An 18480-nucleotide genomic window follows, 5' to 3' on the forward strand; every position below is an offset into this window, starting at 1 on the left:
AGCACCTGGCAGAATCGGAAAGGAAGCACCTGGCAGAATCGGAAAAGAATCACCTGGCAGAATCGGAAAAGAAGCACCTGGCAGAATCGGAAAGGAAGCACCTGGCAGAATCGGAAAGGAAGCACCTGGCAGAATCGGAAAGGAAGCACCTGGCAGAATCGGAAAGGAAGCACCTGGCAGAATCGGAAAGGAAGCACCTGGCAGAATCGGAAAGGAAGCACCTGTCAGAATCGGAAAGGAAGCACCTGGCAGAATCGGAAAAAATTGCAATTGAACTTTCACATGACAAAAAAAACGATGATATGACTGAGAATGTCAGAAAATGGAAGAGCAGAATAGGAGGCAACATCCTGGTCTCCATTAAGGTAAAGTGAAGTCCAGCTTCATTTCTATATTCCAGCACTGTCATGCAAGAGATGCATTATGGCGGATCAGACCAAGGATACCAAGATTATTCGGCTTGAAACCTTCAAGGATTCCCGGCCTGTTTTGTGAAGGCACACGTTCCTGTGGGCAGATAAACCAGGTGGCCGAAGAACATTGGACCTGATAATGGGAGTTAATGGGCATCAAGGATGTGCTTGTACATAGTGCAGCTGAAAAAAATTCTGGAAGAGGCCTCGAAAGAAGAATGCTTTGTCAAGGAAAACGGGATGAGGTAGCTGCTGCGTTTAAGAAAAGGCGTGCAGCAACTTTGCCTCTTGACTGCCACTTGCTGCAGGCCATATGGTGTATTGATTCTAAAGCTAGATGCCACACTGTGAGTGGAAATGGCTTCGAAAAAAAACAAACTTATCAGCTTCCATGGAGCATTTGACCAAACTAGCAAGTTGCCCGTGCCCGCACAGGATTCTAAACGGAGTACGGATTGAGGAAGCCCCTATTCTATCCTATGGTTTATAACGCTCTCCTTTCCAATACCTGTCATATCACCGTCACAGACATGTTAATTATGACATGTCCATTCCTTTTAATATTACCAAACACATTTTTATCTGACATAGTTTGTATTTACATCTTAAAATTTGCTATTTATATGTTGCGTAATTTCAAGTCATTGACACATTTTCTATTCATTTCTTAATGTTTTAAAAAGAGAATTTCATGAAACGCTGCGTTGTCAGTGAAAACCCCCTTTCCCCTTTGAATTACCGGCAAAAATGCAAATGGCGTCTTCTGTCATTGAGCCGGCAAGCTGGGAGCGACAACTCTCATTTATTGTCACATCTGATACAATTAAATTGCTCCAATTGGCGCTCAATTTGAAACGGTTTGTTCGATATCTGTAGCTCTTTGGTGCCTCGGGGCCATAATAAGTATTTGTGTTGGTGTCAAAGCCAGTGATCAACTGCAAATTAATAGTAGGATATCAATCAGTGACCTAGTTTTGCTTCCTTTTGCTAACAATCATCTTACGTGTTAAGCTTTGGTATCGTGATAGTGCGGTTGGCTCTTTGAGCTGTCCAGTCTGGGTTTGAATCCCGACCCAACTATAAACTGTCTGATCGGTGCTTCACATGCAGGGAGTTGCATCACCGAGTCAACCGTCTCTCGGACGAATGTTAAGTCGACCGTCTTGTCTGGGGACATTCGCTAGTACATGGCGACGAGCTCACTGTACCTTTTGAAAAGGTGACTTGGTGCATTGGCCACTTTATAGGTTCCTGGCCCTTGTATATGGAGGTGGAGGGGACGCACTGCATTAGCAGCATAGTTGCACATCCAGAAGTGATGCAATCGTGTTCTACTTGTGCATGAATGAATTGCAGCTGGGATTTATGTAGCTTCTTGTGCCAGGGTTTAACATGTACAAGCATGTACAAGAGTACAAGCATTTAACATGACATGGTCGCAGTCTTTGCAGTTTGAGTTGGTATATCGTGAGTATACTCACAGTTGTTCTTGATCCATTACTCGTACTGCTTTATTGCAAGTTGGAAACAATCTTTAGTGTAAAATGATGCATCGCTGTCTCTGCCGGCAGAGATGGCCAAACAATTGGTCAATTATTTTTTACATTTTTTTTTACAATTACATTGTTCATTGGTCCATCTTGTTTATCCCGTGTACCTCACCCCCAGCCCTGTCCCTTTCACAGATCTCCTGATGTCCCAGTTCCCTACTGTTATTGTGCTTCCTCTCTCTCCCCTTCTTGTCTCCCGCTCCCTTTATTATATTGTTACAGACGTGGCTTAGATGTTATTTACCGAGCGGTTTTGGTATGACCACGTCTGCACAAGTTACCCGATTATACCCGAACGTCGACTAATCGCGCTGCGCTAGGTCAATAAAGGAAAAGGACACCACGGCTGGGATTCAAATGACACGACACCCAGGGTTCAGTTCTCAAGACCTCCGGAGGAGGTTATATTAAGGCGGAAGGTTAGATTACAAGGACGAGAGGTACAGCATAGTAAGGTGGGCACTTAAACACAATCTTATATTATTCCCAACAGACGACAGATAAACGGGACAAAAGGCTGACTCACACGGGGTTTGATGGCTAGGAAAGCGGGTATCGATGGCTCAAGGTGCACTCTTGGCTCAAGGACAGGGTCGACCCGGTCCGGTCTAGAGATGCGGGGAGGTCGCAGCGCTCGGATGGCGTCTTGTCTGCTCAAGCTGGGGGCGCATCTCACCTCACATCCGGTGAGTCCTTCGTATATCCGGCGGGGAGTGACACGCCCTCGGCTCGTTAGCTCCGCCTCGTGGAATCGGCACGTTGCTTCTCATTGGGTGCGTGCGGGGGGTTTACCAGGCTCCGCCCTTGACGGGAGACTGACAAGGAGCCCCTTCGTGGTAACCCCGTGGAGCGCATGGTCTGGAGCGCATTGTCAATGGCGGCTAACCGAGCCGGTGTCAGGACGCACACTCCCCCCCGCGCAGCGCCGTGCCCCTCTGTTGTTGTTGTTGTTGTTTGGGGAAGAAGATGGGAGGAGGTATGGGAAAGGTCCTAAACTCACTACTGGTGCCATATAATCACATTCTGGTGCAACGAAGAGTCATAATTAATGGAAACGAGTCCTTAACTGACATAGACTAAGAATAACTAGCAAGATGTCCGAAAGTTGTCTACGTGTGATGCGGTGGACCTGGGCACGACATTTAATGGGGGAAAAAGGGGAAGGTCGGCTCTACTGATTGTTGTTTACAGACAATGGGACTAGGGAATGGGGGATTGGGGATAGTTGGGGAGTATTGGGGAAATAGGGGAATATTTACAAGCGGATATGGAGGCCAAATTCCATATTCGCAACAATATGTTTTATGTGTTAGCTCTTACATGAGCCTCGACTTAGTATACAAAATAAATAAAACGCTGCAGTTTGGCGGATTGCTTGAGGAGTGATGTGGTCCTGCCATCGGATTCTCAGGATACATTTCAATGCTTGCACGTCTAAACCATTGATTCTTGTGTATAGCAGTGTGTGTGTGTGTGTGTGTCCAGGTATCACACTCGGCAGAAAATCGAGATTATTAGAGTTCTGTACAGTCATAGCTTCAGTTGATTGTACCGACTTCCAGATGGCTGACAGTAAGGCTAGTGTTGACTGTGCATGGGCAGCGGATCTCCGGCATACAGACTCCAGTAGAGGTTATTCTCTAACCAATATATTCAGACTCAGCCACGGTGTCTACGGAGTGATTGGCATCTACAGCTATTGTAGGTGGGGGTGTTTCTTGTCCAAGCGACTGGATCTTGGTCTTGGGCCAACTTGCTTTAAGCCCTAGCGTAGAGGCATACCTGCTGAATTCCTGGATGGTGGCAATACCTGTGTCTGCTGATTCAGCAAGCAGAACCACATCCTCTGCATAGTCAAAGTCAGTGAATGCCTTGTAATTCCAAAGGAGACTCCACAAGGCTGACCTCCATTCTGCAATGTGCATTCCATTACAAAATCAATGGCTGTTTGCAGAAGTTCCTTTTTTTGCAGAAGTAGAGTTCCTTTGTTTGCAGAAGTTCCTTTGTTTGCAGAAGTAGAGTTCCTTTATTTGCAGAAGTAGTGTTCCTTTGTCTGCAGAAGTAGAGTTCCTTTGTCTGCAGAAGTAGAGTTCCTTTGTCTGCAGAAGTAGAGTTCCTTTGTCTGCAGAAGTAGAGTTCCTTTGTCTGCAGAAGTAGAGTTCCTTTGTCTGCAGAAGTAGAGTTCCTTTGTCTGCAGAAGTAGAGTTCCTTTGTTTGCAGAAGTAGAGTTCCTTTGTTTGCACAAGTAGAGTTCCTTTGTTTGCAGAAGTAGAGTTCCTTTGTTTGCAGAAGTAGAGTTCCTTTGTTTGCAGAAGTAGGGTTCCTTTGTTTGCAGAAGTAGAGTTCCTTTGTTTGCAGAAGTAGAGTTCCTTTGTTTGCAGAAGTAGAGTTCCTTTGTTTGCAGAAGTAGAGTTCCTTTGTTTGCAGAAGTAGAGTTCCTTTGTTTGCAGAAGTGGAGTTCCTTTGTTTGCAGAAGTAGAGTTCCTTTGTTTGCAGAAGTAGAGTTCCTTTGTTTGCAGAAGTAGAGTTCCTTTGTTTGCAGAAGTAGAGTTCCTTTGTTTGCAGAAGTAGAGTTCCTTTGTTTGCAGAAGTAGAGTTCCTTTGTTTGCAGAAGTAGAGTTCCTTTGTTTGCAGAAGTAGAGTTCCTTTGTTTGCAGAAGTAGAGTTCCTTTGTTTGCAGAAGTAGAGTTCCTTTGTTTGCAGAAGTAGAGTTCCTTTGTCTGCAGAAGTAGAGTTCCTTTGTCTGCAGAAGTAGAGTTCCTTTGTCTGCAGAAGTAGAGTTCCTTTGTCTGCAGAAGTAGAGTTCCTTTGTCTGCAGAAGTAGAGTTCCTTTGTCTGCAGAAGTAGATTTCCTTTGTCTGCAGAAGTAGAGTTCCTTTGTCTGCAGAAGTAGAGTTCCTTTGTCTGCAGAAGTAGAGTTCCTTTGTCTGCAGAAGTAGATTTCCTTTGTCTGCAGAAGTAGGGTTCCTTTGTCTGCAGAAGTAGAGTTCCTTTGTCTGCAGAAGTAGAGTTCCTTTGTTTGCAGAAGTAGAGTTCCTTTGTTTGCAGAAGTAGAGTTCCTTTGTTTGCAGAAGTAGGGTTCCTTTGTTTGCAGAAGTAGAGTTCCTTTGTTTGCAGAAGTAGAGTTCCTTTGTTTGCAGAAGTAGAGTTCCTTTGTTTGCAGAAGTAGAGTTCCTTTGTTTGCAGAAGTAGAGTTCCTTTGTTTGCAGAAGTAGAGTTCCTTTGTCTGCAGAAGTAGAGTTCCTTTGTCTGCAGAAGTAGAGTTCCTTTGTCTGCAGAAGTAGAGTTCCTTTGTCTGCAGAAGTAGAGTTCCTTTGTTTGCAGAAGTAGAGTTCCTTTGTTTGCAGAAGTAGAGTTCCTTTGTTTGCAGAAGTAGGGTTCCTTTGTTTGCAGAAGTAGGGTTCCTTTGTTTGCAGAAGTAGAGTTCCTTTGTTTGCAGAAGTAGGGTTCCTTTGTTTGCAGAAGTAGAGTTCCTTTGTTTGCAGAAGTAGAGTTCCTTTGTTTGCAGAAGTAGAGTTCCTTTGTTTGCAGAAGTAGAGTTCCTTTGTTTGCAGAAGTAGAGTTCCTTTGTTTGCAGAAGTGGAGTTCCTTTGTTTGCAGAAGTAGAGTTCCTTTGTTTGCAGAAGTAGAGTTCCTTTGTTTGCAGAAGTAGAGTTCCTTTGTTTGCAGAAGTAGGGTTCCTTTGTTTGCAGAAGTAGAGTTCCTTTGTTTGCAGAAGTAGAGTTCCTTTGTTTGCAGAAGTAGAGTTCCTTTGTTTGCAGAAGTAGAGTTCCTTTGTTTGCAGAAGTAGAGTTACTTTGTTTGCAGAAGTAGAGTTCCTTTGTTTGCAGAAGTAGAGTTCCTTTGTCTGCAGAAGTAGAGTTCCTTTGTCTGCAGAAGTAGAGTTCCTTTGTCTGCAGAAGTAGAGTTCCTTTGTCTGCAGAAGTAGAGTTCCTTTGTTTGCAGAAGTAGAGTTCCTTTGTTTGCAGAAGTAGAGTTCCTTTGTTTGCAGAAGTAGGGTTCCTTTGTTTGCAGAAGTAGGGTTCCTTTGTTTGCAGAAGTAGAGTTCCTTTGTTTGCAGAAGTAGGGTTCCTTTGTTTGCAGAAGTAGAGTTCCTTTGTTTGCAGAAGTAGAGTTCCTTTGTTTGCAGAAGTAGAGTTCCTTTGTTTGCAGAAGTAGAGTTCCTTTGTTTGCAGAAGTAGAGTTCCTTTGTTTGCAGAAGTGGAGTTCCTTTGTTTGCAGAAGTAGAGTTCCTTTGTTTGCAGAAGTAGAGTTCCTTTGTCTGCAGAAGTAGAGTTCCTTTGTTTGCAGAAGTAGAGTTCCTTTGTTTGCAGAAGTAGAGTTCCTTTGTTTGCAGAAGTAGAGTTCCTTTGTTTGCAGAAGTAGGGTTCCTTTGTTTGCAGAAGTAGGGTTCCTTTGTTTGCAGAAGTCGGGTTCCTTTGTTTGCAGAAGTAGAGTTCCTTTGTTTGCAGAAGAAGAGTTCCTTTGTTTGCAGAAGTAGAGTTCCTTTGTTTGCAGAAGTAGAGTTCCTTTGTTTGCAGAAGTAGGGTTCCTTTGTTTGCAGAAGTAGGGTTCCTTTGTTTGCAGAAGTAGGGTTCCTTTGTTTGCAGAAGTAGGGTTCCTTTGTTTGCAGAAGTAGAGTTCCTTTGTTTGCAGAAGTAGAGTTCCTTTGTTTGCAGAAGTAGAGTTCCTTTGTTTGCAGAAGTAGAGTTCCTTTGTTTGCAGAAGTAGGGTTCCTTTGTTTGCAGAAGTAGGGTTCCTTTGTTTGCAGAAGTAGGGTTCCTTTGTTTGCAGAAGTAGGGTTCCTTTGTTTGCAGAAGTAGGGTTCCTTTGTTTGCAGAAGTAGAATTCCTTTGTTTGCAGAAGTAGAGTTCCTTTGTTTGCAGAAGTAGAGTTCCTTTGTTTGCAGAAGTAGAGTTCCTTTGTTTGCAGAAGTAGAGTTCCTTTGTTTGCAGAAGTAGAGTTCCTTTGTTTGCAGAAGTAGAGTTCCTTTGTTTGCAGAAGTAGGGTTCCTTTGTTTGCAGAATTAGGGTTCCTTTGTTTGCAGAAGTAGAGTTCCTTTGTTTGCAGAAGTAGAGTTCCTTTGTTTGCAGAAGTAGAGTTCCTTTGTTTGCAGAAGTAGAGTTCCTTTGTTTGCAGAAGTAGAGTTCCTTTGTTTGCAGAAGTAGAGTTCCTTTGTCTGCAGAAGTAGAGTTCCTTTGTCTGCAGAAGTAGAGTTCCTTTGTCTGCAGAAGTAGAGTTCCTTTGGCTGCAGAAGTAGAGTTCCTTTGTCTGCAGAAGTAGAGTTCCTTTGTTTGCAGAAGTAGAGTTCCTTTGTTTGCAGAAGTAGAGTTCCTTTGTTTGCAGAAGTAGAGTTCCTTTGTTTGCAGAAGTAGAGTTCCTTTGTTTGCAGAAGTAGGGTTCCTTTGTTTGCAGAAGTAGGGTTCCTTTGTTTGCAGAAGTAGAGTTCCTTTGTTTGCAGAAGTAGGGTTCCTTTGTTTGCAGAAGTAGGGTTCTTTTGTTTGCAGAAGTAGGGTTCCTTTGTTTGCAGAAGTAGGGTTCCTTTGTTTGCAGAAGTAGGGTTCCTTTGTTTGCAGAAGTAGAGTTCCTTTGTTTGCAGAAGTAGAGTTCCTTTGTTTGCAGAAGTAGAGTTCCTTTGTTTGCAGAAGTAGAGTTCCTTTGTTTGCAGAAGTAGAGTTCCTTTGTTTGCAGAAGTAGAGTTCCTTTGTTTGCAGAAGTAGAGTTCCTTTGTTTGCAGAAGTAGAGTTCCTTTGTTTGCAGAAGTAGAGTTCCTTTGTCTGCAGAAGTAGAGTTCCTTTGTCTGCAGAAGTAGAGTTCCTTTGTCTGCAGAAGTAGAGTTCCTTTGTCTGCAGAAGTAGAGCTCCTTTGTCTGCAGAAGTAGAGTTCCTTTGTCTGCAGAAGTAGGGTTCCTTTGTTTGCAGAAGTAGAGTTCCTTTGTTTGCAGAAGTAGAGTTCCTTTGTTTGCAGAAGGTAGAGTTCCTTTGTTTGCAGAAGTAAAGTTCCTTTGTTTGCAGAAGTAGAGTTCCTTTGTCTGCAGAAGTAGAGTTCCTTTGTCTGCAGAAGTAGAGTTCCTTTGTCTGCAGAAGTAGAGTTCCTTTGTCTGCAGAAGTAGAGTTCCTTTTTCTGCAGAAGTAGAGTTCCTTTGTCTGCAGAAGTAGAGTTCCTTTGTCTGCAGAAGTAGAGTTCCTTTGTCTGCAGAAGTAGAGTTCCTTTGTTTGCAGAAGTAGGGTTCCTTTGTTTGCAGAAGTAGGGTTCCTTTGTTTGCAGAAGTAGGGTTCCTTTGTTTGCAGAAGTAGGGTTCCTTTGTTTGCAGAAGTAGGGTTCCTTTGTTTGCAGAAGTAGGGTTCCTTTGTTTGCAGAAGTAGAGTTCCTTTGTTTGCAGAAGTAGAGTTCCTTTGTTTGCAGAAGTAGAGTTCCTTTGTTTGCAGAAGTGGAGTTCCTTTGTTTGCAGAAGTGGAGTTCCTTTGTTTGCAGAAGTGGAGTTCCTTTGTTTGCAGAAGTAGAGTTCCTTTGTTTGCAGAAGTAGAGTTCCTTTGTTTGCAGAAGTAGAGTTCCTTTGTTTGCAGAAGTAGAGTTCCTTTGTTTGCAGAAGTAGAGTTCCTTTGTTTGCAGAAATAGAGTTCCTTTGTTTGCAGAAGTAGAGTTCCTTTGTTTGCAGAAGTAGAGTTCCTTTGTTTGCAGAAGTAGAGTTCCTTTGTTTGCAGAAGTAGAGTTCCTTTGTTTGCAGAAGTAGGGTTCCTTTGTTTGCAGAAGTAGGGTTCCTTTGTTTGCAGAAGTAGGGTTCCTTTGTTTGCAGAAGTAGAGTTCCTTTGTTTGCAGAAGTAGAGTTCCTTTGTTTGCAGAAGTGGAGTTCCTTTGTTTGCAGAAGTGGAGTTCCTTTGTTTGCAGAAGTGGAGTTCCTTTGTTTGCAGAAGTAGAGTTCCTTTGTTTGCAGAAGTAGAGTTCCTTTGTTTGCAGAAGTAGAGTTCCTTTGTTTGCAGAAGTAGAGTTCCTTTGTTTGCAGAAGTAGAGTTCCTTTGTTTGCAGAAATAGAGTTCCTTTGTTTGCAGAAGTAGAGTTCCTTTGTTTGCAGAAGTAGAGTTCCTTTGTTTGCAGAAGTAGAGTTCCTTTGTTTGCAGAAGTAGAGTTCCTTTGTTTGCAGAAGTAGGGTTCCTTTGTTTGCAGAAGTAGGGTTCCTTTGTTTGCAGAAGTAGGGTTCCTTTGTTTGCAGAAGTAGAGTTCCTTTGTTTGCAGAAGTAGAGTTCCTTTGTTTGCAGAAGTAGAGTTCCTTTGTTTGCAGAAGTAGAGTTCCTTTGTCTGCAGAAGTAGAGTTCCTTTGTCTGCAGAAGTAGAGTTCCTTTGTCTGCAGAAGTAGAGTTCCTTTGTCTACAGAAGTAGAGTTCCTTTGTCTGCAGAAGTAGAGTTCCTTTGTCTGCAGAAGTAGAGTTCCTTTGTCTGCAGAAGTAGAGTTCCTTTGTCTGCAGAAGTAGAGTTCCTTTGTCTGCAGAAGTAGAGTTCCTTTGTCTGCAGAAGTAGAGTTCCTTTGTCTGCAGAAGTAGAGTTCCTTTGTTTGCAGAAGTAGAGTTCCTTTGTTTGCAGAAGTAGAGTTCCTTTGTTTGCAGAAGTAGAGTTCCTTTGTTTGCAGAAGTAGAGTTCCTTTGTTTGCAGAAGTAGAGTTCCTTTGTTTGCAGAAGTAGAGTTCCTTTGTTTGCAGAAGTAGAGTTCCTTTGTTTGCAGAAGTAGAGTTCCTTTGTTTGCAGAAGTAGAGTTCCTTTGTTTGCAGAAGTAGAGTTCCTTTGTTTGCAGAAGTAGGGTTCCTTTGTCTGCAGAAGTAGGGTTCCTTTGTCTGCAGAAGTAGAGTTCCTTTGTCTGCAGAAGTAGAGTTCCTTTGTCTGCAGAAGTAGAGTTCCTTTGTCTGCAGAAGTAGAGTTCCTTTGTCTGCAGAAGTAGGGTTCCTTTGTCTGCAGAAGTAGGGTTCCTTTGTTTGCAGAAGTAGGGTTCCTTTGTTTGCAGAGGTAGAGTTCCTTTGTTTGCAGAGGTAGAGTTCCTTTGTTTGCAGAAGTAGAGTTCCTTTGTTTGCAGAAGTAGAGTTCCTTTGTTTGCAGAAGTAGGGTTCCTTTGTTTGCAGAAGTAGGGTTCCTTTGTTTGCAGAAGTAGGGTTCCTTTGTTTGCAGAAGTAGGGTTCCTTTGTTTGCAGAAGTAGGGTTCCTTTGTTTGCAGAAGTAGAGTTCCTTTGTTTGCAGAAGTAGAGTTCCTTTGTTTGCAGAAGTAGAGTTCCTTTGTTTGCAGAAGTAGATTTCCTTTGTTTGCAGAAGTAGAGTTCCTTTGTTTGCAGAAGTAGAGTTCCTTTGTTTGCAGAAGTAGAGTTCCTTTGTTTGCAGAAGTAGAGTTCCTTTGTTTGCAGAAGTGGAGTTCCTTTCTTTGCAGAAGTAGAGTTCCTTTGTTTGCAGAAGTAGAGTTCCTTTGTTTGCAGAAGTAGAGTTCCTTTGTTTGCAGAAGTAGAGTTCCTTTGTTTGCAGAAGTAGAGTTCCTTTGTTTGCAGAAGTAGAGTTCCTTTGTTTGCAGAAGTAGAGATGATACCCTGCAGCCCTAGTTTTGGGATGGATTATTAGTTCCTGATATCGTATGCATACGAGGTCTGGAGATTGTGGCTTGGTTGGCATTTTTCAATATGTCAGATAGGATTCCACATATTCCTGGAGCCTTCCCATTCTTGAGCGTTTGAGTGCCACATTTGATCTCTGCACAAGTTGGAGGGTCAGCTTTATCTTCATCAGGTATAGAATGCTCTGCAAGGGCAGTCAGTTCATCTGGTGGTTTGAGGGAAATTGAGAAAAGAATATTGGAGCTTTACCATCTCTGGAGTTGAGCAAACATCTCGGCTATGAAGTTTCCATTCTCAGGCTTGATTGGATAGCAGATGGGTGCAGGTGCTTCTGCTTAAGTGCTTCTGCTGTGGCACCCAGGCCCACTTTTTATTGCATTGTTTATACCTCTTTTTTATTTTATTTTGAAATCTTAAGAACAGGGAAACTGTAAAGAAGTATTTCATTGTATTGACTGCATTTGCCAGGAACCAATCAAGTGCACTTAGCCTTGCGGAACCAATCAGTAGCATATTGTGACATGACACCAATCCACACGAAGCATACTTCACGCTTACTATGTCTGGGAATTTATCAATGTGAAAAATGAAGTTGTTTTTGTCCAAACTGATTTTTCTGTTTGACTCTACCACTGTCCAAGTCCTTGGAAATTTTAATATGGTACCATTTTCAACTTTGTGTGGCAGCGGTTTAGGAGGATATGCACAACTGATACAGACATTGGATCTTGTTATATACACCACCAATCAAACGTTTAGGTACACCCAACATAATGTGTTTAATGTGAAAAATGAACATAAAATGTGAATAAAACTCTTACCATCCATATATATATTGTTACGGATCTCTCCGTCGGCCTTTTTCCCCTTAACAAGGGGGGATTAATCCCCTCGTCTGCGACTGACCGACGTGAGTCCTGGGGGTCCCAACGCTCCTCCCGGTCGGGAGCAGCCAGGGTATTTGGTCAACGAAAAGTCCCAAGGACCTGAGTGCCACTCCTGACCGCGAGCAAGGGAGGGACTCCCGCTCGAACCCCGGTTTTAGATGTTATAATTGCCGAGCGGTGTTAGCAACACGACGTTCGAGCCATTAGAGACTAACCCGATCCTGAACGTTGGCCAAAATCGCGCCACAGGTATTCAATGAGGGAAAAGACAAGGACGAAACGGATGTGAAGAAGAAGAAGAAGAAGACAAAAGTAGGAAATAACAGGATTTATTACTACTATTTACAAGTCAAAAGAAACCAAGGAAGAGGAAGAATAAGAAAATAATTTACAGAAAGGATGGAAGGACCAGAAGACACAGTGCAATTACTAGCTTACCTATTCAGTCTTACTTAACCCCAGGAGAAGACAAAAGACAGACGACGAGCAGACTTACACGAATGGGAAATGAAGGCAGGAACGAATGGCGGGAAGGAGAGGAAGGTTCAACTGGAACCGGAACACGGTCGGGCCAGGAGTGAGCAGCCGCCGCCCCTTCTCGATCGGTTTCGCCGGCGGCGTTCCTTCGCGGCCACGGTCGAAACTGCTGTCAAAACCCAAAGCTGTGGTGGTTAAAGCTACGGTGGTTCAAAGCTCATGGGACATCCCTCTCTCATCTCCTGGATCACGCAGCTCGTCTCAGGTGCGTAGCGTGCTCTCCAAGGGCTCATCTGTGGTGGGGGTGTCCCGCCGTGGGTTATATAGGCCACACCCTCGAACCTTCGCGAACCTCCCCGATCGTTCTCTCTCTGCCCTCTCAAGCCAAACCCCTGAGCCTTGGTTGGTCGCTCGGGGCTCCACCCTTCATGATGAGGTGGGGGCCACGCCTTTCTTCTCCGAGATTACCTCGTGGCTAATGGAGGGCGAATGCAGTTGGCAATCGAGGCTTTGGGAATGGGGGGCTTTGGGAATGAAAGGGAATCTACCTTATTTGAATTCGATGCAATGCAGTGTCAATTAATGGAAGACAGAGCCTTAAACTAATACACATAATAAGGAGATAACTATTTAAGAGGGTATATGATTGGCTACGTGTATGTATATGGAGTAACTAGGAGGACGACCTATTACCTTTACACTACGGAGGGTGATATTTACAACAATTCTCATCACACTACAACAATAAAAAAAAAACACAGGATTCTCAAATCCGCAACAATATATATATATATATATATATATATATATATATATCTGCTTATCGACTGATAATATATTGTGCTTCAATGCATCTTTCTTGTGCGAAATGTAGGTTTAAAGCAATTTTTGGAAATAGGTCGAAAAGTGCAAAAGTAAATCCAAACTGAAACGCAAAGTTAATGTTCTTAACGTTTAATCTCAGGAGCAAAAACTGTTTACAAATACTGTACTCGATGTGGAATTCATGTTTGTGCTTAGTTTCTTCATCACATGCAATGTCTATTATTGCCAGACGTTGCAAAAAATGATTACAGAAAAGCCAGCCATACAATATAATGAGTGTTTTTGTGTTTCAGATTGCATGAATATGGGTGCCAAAGGTCAGCTTATGCCAGAAAAAAGATAGGCAATTGTAACTTTGAGAAAAGAAGTGTTAATTGCACTTTTCGACATTTTCCAAAAATTGCCTTAAACCTGTTTCGCACAAGAAAGATGCATTGACGCACAATATATTATCAGTCGATAAACAGATATATCTTTGGTAAGAGTTTTGTTCACATCTTATGTTCATTTTGCACATTAAACAGTAAAATATTTTAAAATGTTGGGTGTACCTAAACTTTTGACTGGTAGTACGTATATACAGATATAATATTTTAGTTATAAAAATAGCTTGCCGTTGATCATTCTCGAAAATGTGAATCATCATTAACCATCGTAAAATGAGGCCATTTTGAATGAAAAATTTATTGTGTTGAAATTTTTTTTTTTTCAGATCCACATGAAGACCATGCCAGCTGCAATGTACCGGCTGCTCACAGGACAGGAACAGCCAGTGTATCTTTAAGGCCCACCATCTATTTTTCCCCTCTGAGCCAGCATTCCCCACACCTGACCCTGCAGCACTCCATCGCCCGTTCCGTGACACCCAGCGAGGACGTGCAGCCGCCCCTGCACCGTTGCCATCCAGACTCGCGCACATTCCTCGTCGACATCTTTGCTTCCCCAAGCTGCACACTGCGGACTGACGACGGGAAGTGGCACGGCGTGCTGGTCGCGTTAACTTGTGGACGGTGCGCTTTGTCTGACCGCAGTTGTGTGGGTGAAAGTGCAATTTAATTAATTAGCCAGACATTTACATTATTTTTGCGTGTGTAAATAAGTTTGATGTCGGAAAACTTACGGTAAGTCTACTTGCTTATTGGCAAGGCCACCAATTACAAGAGGAACTCGTGCATAAGAATAATAATATTAATAATAGAAATAATAATTAATATTTCCACTGCAACACAGCAACAACAATTGTGCATTGAAGTACAGCAGAAACAAAAATAACTTGTTTACAGTGTGAGCACATTGCTGGTTGTAAATGCCGTTGAATTCCATGCTGTCGTCGTGCAAGTGTTGTGAATGACAGGAAGCGTGTATAATAAATAAACCATATGTAGGGTATGACTTGTTCTCATCATGTAAGCTGCGGCCTTGCAGTCATTCAGTGTTAGAATGTAGCATGTAATGTTGTTTATGGTTTCAGCTGAAATCTACCTGGTGCTGCCCTCGAGCTTGGTGCATGGCGGTGTTTAAATGTCATCTTGTTTGTTGTTAAATCCCAGTTAGCATAAGGTATGACGTTTGTAATGAGCGTTCTTGATGTTCAAACAGTGTAATAAATACACAGTACAGGTAGTAATTTGCGTATTTTTGTCTGCGAATTGTGATTTCCGTGGCGTTCATGGTCATCCCAAAGAGGGAAGGGTGGGGTGGTGTGTTTGGGGGGGCTTTACGAAAAAAATATTCAGGTATATTCAGTTTTCTATTTTTGATCCGTAAAATGGTGTCTTTCTGTCACTGTTGTTTTTTTTTGTTTGTGGCTTTAACACCTTTTTAAAATTATTTTTATTTTTTTGGTATACAAGATCGAGGCTCGTGTGAGGGCTAACAAAATCCCCCCCCCCTCCCCCCCCAAAAAAAAACCGACACACAAAACATACAATAAAGGGAGTGGTAGACAAGATGGGGAGAAAGGAGGAAGCACACAAGTACAACAGTAGAGAACAGAGACATCCGGAGATCTGTGGGAGGGAGAGGGCAGGGGAAGGGGAGGAGGCATGGGAAAGGGAGGGGGGGGGGGTGGTATAAAACACATGGACACTGCTAGGACTTCCAGGAAAGAAAGAAATCAAGATTTCAAAAAAAAAAGTATCTGGGGTGAATTAATGGGGGTAGCAGAGATCAAGGTTTTGGATGGGGGAAGATAAGAGATGGTGGTGAACAGCTGTTTTAAAGACCTGGAGGGCGGAGTGGGATTGAAGGGAGTGGGGGAGTTTGTTTCAGAGGTGGGAGAAAAGAGGAATGAAAGAGTGAAGGTGAGCAGAGAGTCTTGATTTTGGCAATTTCACCAGGAGAGGGTTGCAGGCAGATCTTGTGTGACCTGTAGGAATATTTGGGGGACAGAGCTGGGGGAGCAAGGCTGGAGAGGAGTCGGTAGAAGACAGAAAGACCACCTACCTGTCTGCGGTGAGTGAGTGAAAAGTCCTCGGAGATAGCTTCATCGCGGGAGATTCCAATGGTTCTGAAAGCTTTGGTTTCAACAGCGTGAAGACGAGCTAGGTGTGAGGCAGGAGCACTGGCCCAGAGGGGAGAACAGTACTCCATTGAGCTGTGGATGAAAGCCTTGTATGTGGTGAGGAGCTCAGGTGTGTCAAGGAAGGACTTCGCACGATGGAGGATGCCCAGTCAGCGACTGGCTTTGGAGGCCAGCTTGGAAATGTGGTGTTCCCAAGAAAGATCATGGCAGATAGTGAGACCCAAAAGCTTGAGCGACAGAACTTCTTGGAGAGGATTGTTGAGAAAGTAGATGGGAGGGTTGTGTAATCTTTTCGGAGAGACATAGTGAGAGTGTGAGATTTGTCAGGATTGAAAGACATGTTCCACTTGTTTGACCAGTCTGTGATTTTGTCCAGGTCTGCAGAGAGTGAGGAGGCTGCAGCCTGCCTATCTGAGGGTTGAGATATGGAGCAGCAGAGAGTGGAGTCATCAGCAAAGAGATAGAGAGGATTTTCAAGAGAGTCAAAGAGATCATTGATGAAGACCAGAAATAGCACAGGGCCCAGAACATTACCTTGCGGAACTCCAGCCTGAACAGGAAGGGGAGATGAGAGAATTCCATTCAGGGCCACACGTTGACATACGGATATTGCAGGTGTCGACCAGAGAGGAAGTCAAGGGAGACAGCTCTAATGTCCTGTTTGGCATTGAGGACCTCTATCCATTGTTGAGACAGCAGAAGCAGCATGTCCAGAGTCGTGACCTGGTCTGAAATCAACCTGCTGTAGGACTTTCAATGTGTAGCAAAATCCTCCTCTTCTAAAATCTTCCTGATATCAAATCCTTCCTCTCCTCTAATGGCTTGATCTCCGATCATCAATTTGGATTCAGACCAGGTCATTCTACTCTGGACATGTTGCTTCTGCTGTCTCAACAATGGATGGAGGTCCTCGATGCCAAACAGGAAATCAGAGCTGTCTCCCTCGACATATGACTTGTCTTCGATACGGTCTGGCACCCAGCTCTGCTCACCAAACTCTCCTCCTATGGTATCCATGGAAATCTCGCATGGCTTGCGGACTTCCTCTCTGGTCGTAGTCAACGTGTGGCCCTGAATGGATTTCTCTCATCTCCCCTTCCTGTTCTGGCTGGAGTTCCTCAAGGTAGTGTTCAGGGTATATAAATTTTATCCATACAAATGGGTATTTATCCATATAGAAGAAAGTTTAGGAAATTTAAATCATTTATTTTCCGCTTTACTGTTTGCAACGTCATCGGTTTCAAATTCCAGGTAACTAGGGCCGAGGGGGCATCAGCGGGCTGCTGTGTATAATCAAAGGTCAAGGTGTGACCATACTGTTGGCAGAGCTTCGGGAGGTTCCTGTTTGTGGGTGAGGACCAACTCTGGGAAGATGATCGCTTCGTTTCAGGGAGCAACAGATTAGGGGAATATTGAAATTTGGTCAGAGTACCGGTACCGGCACACAATGGCCTACTCTTCCAAGAGACACCGTGGGTCTTTGAGATCTACCGGTGAATGTGAAACAAACGAGAGATCCCTCCAACATGGGTGCACCTGAAACTTCTTGCTCGTGAAGCACCAGGTGGCCATTTATGGTTGGGTCTGTCATTCTGCAACACCAGGTTGACCATAATTGAACCCACATTATTCACTGTAAAGAGGTGTGCACGACACCACCTTTAACGTCTTCGTTTGTATCCAGCACAAGGCTGTGGGGTCGCATCATTGGCTGTGGGCGCACCTGTGCCGCTGATGCAGTGCCCTCTTTTGGTTCGGGCAGCTATTTGTAAATTGGCCAGGGTGCCGGCGATAACACACCTACTCTTGGCGAAGGACACCGTGTGATCTTTAACGTCCACCAACTCATGTCGACAGACGGGACGGGACACACTGATGATTCGCTCGACCTGAGAAGCACCTGAATGACAGTTTTTATAGGTGAGTGGCGATTCGAATCAAGGCCACACGATTTGGAGGTGGGTGTTCGTACCTGTCGGCCATCATGACAGCGCACCTTGGAGGTGAGTGTGCGTACCTGTCGGCAATCGTGACAGCGCACCTTGGAGGTGAGTGTGCGTACCTGACGTCCATCGCGACAGCCCACCAATTTGAAGGTGAGCGTACCTGACGTTCTTCATTACAGCACACCTTGGAGGTGAGCGTGCGTACCTGTCGGCCATCGGGACAGCGCATCAAGTTGTAGGTGAGTGTGCGTACCTGTCGGCCATCGCACCAAGTTGTAGGTGAGCGTGTGTACCTGTCGGCCATCATGACAGCCCACCTTGCAGGTGAGTGTGTGTACCTGTCGGCCATCGGGACAGCGCACCAAGTTGTAGGTGAGCGTGTGTACCTGTCGGCCATCCGGACAGCGCACCAAGTTGAAGGTGAGCGTGCGTACCTGTCGGCCATCGCACCAAGTTGTAGGTGAGCGTGTGTACCTGTCGGCCATCAGGACAGCGCACCAAGTTGTAGGTGAGCGTGTGTACCTGTCGGCCATCGGGACAGCGCACCAAGTTGTAGGTGAGCGTGTGTACCTGTCGGCCATCGGGACAGTGCATCAAGTTGTAGGTGAGCGTGCGTACCTGTCGGCCATCGCACCAAGTTGTAGGTGAGCGTGTGTACCTGTCGGCCATCAGGACAGCCCACCTTGCAGGTGAGTGTGTGTACCTGTCGGCCATCGGGCCAGCGCACCAAGTTGTAGGTGAGCGTGTGTACCTGTCGGCCATCCGGACAGCGCACCAAGTTGTAGGTGAGCGTGCGTACCTGTCGGCCATCGCACCAAGTTGTAGGTGAGCGTGTGTACCTGTCGGCCATCGGGACAGTGCATCAGGTTGTAGGTGAGCGTGCGTACCTGTCGGCCATCGCTCCAAGTTGTAGGTGAGCGTGTGTACCTGTCGGCCATCGGGACAGCGCACCAAGTTGTAGGTGAGCGTGTGTACCTGTCGGCAATCGGGACAGCGCACCAAGTTGTAGGTCAGTGTGTGTACCTGTCGGCCATCGGGACAGCCACCAACTTGTAGGTGAGCGTGCGTACCTGTCGGCCATCAGGACAGCCCACCTTGCAGGTGAGTGTGTGTACCTGTCGGCCATCCGAACAGCCACCAACTTGTAGGTGAGCGTGCGTACCTGTCGGCCATCGCGACAGCGCACCAAGTTGTAGGTGAGTGTGCGTACCTGTCGGCCATCGCGACAGCCACCAACTTGTAGGTGAGCGTGCGTACCTGTCGGCCATCATGACAGCCCACCTTGCAGGTGAGTG

The 18480-nt window shown here is 44.8% G+C and overlaps 1 protein-coding gene across 1 annotated transcript in view; it reads left to right on the forward strand.

Annotated features, from left to right (window-relative positions):
- LOC137420875 (amyloid-beta A4 precursor protein-binding family A member 1) overlaps window positions 1-14338 on the forward strand; it is a gene marked incomplete in the record, with an annotated part of 121742 nt that extends 107404 nt beyond the window's left edge. The window contains 1 exon segment of the mRNA XM_078772218.1: window positions 13428-14338. Within this exon segment, the coding sequence (XP_078628344.1) occupies window positions 13428-13499 (72 nt within the window).
- Window positions 14339-18480: the final 4142 nt, after the last annotated feature.

Source organism: Myxine glutinosa, chromosome 2, assembly GCF_964187855.1.
Source record: "Myxine glutinosa chromosome 2, kmMyxGlut1.1, whole genome shotgun sequence".
Lineage (NCBI taxonomy): Eukaryota > Metazoa > Chordata > Myxini > Myxiniformes > Myxinidae > Myxine > Myxine glutinosa.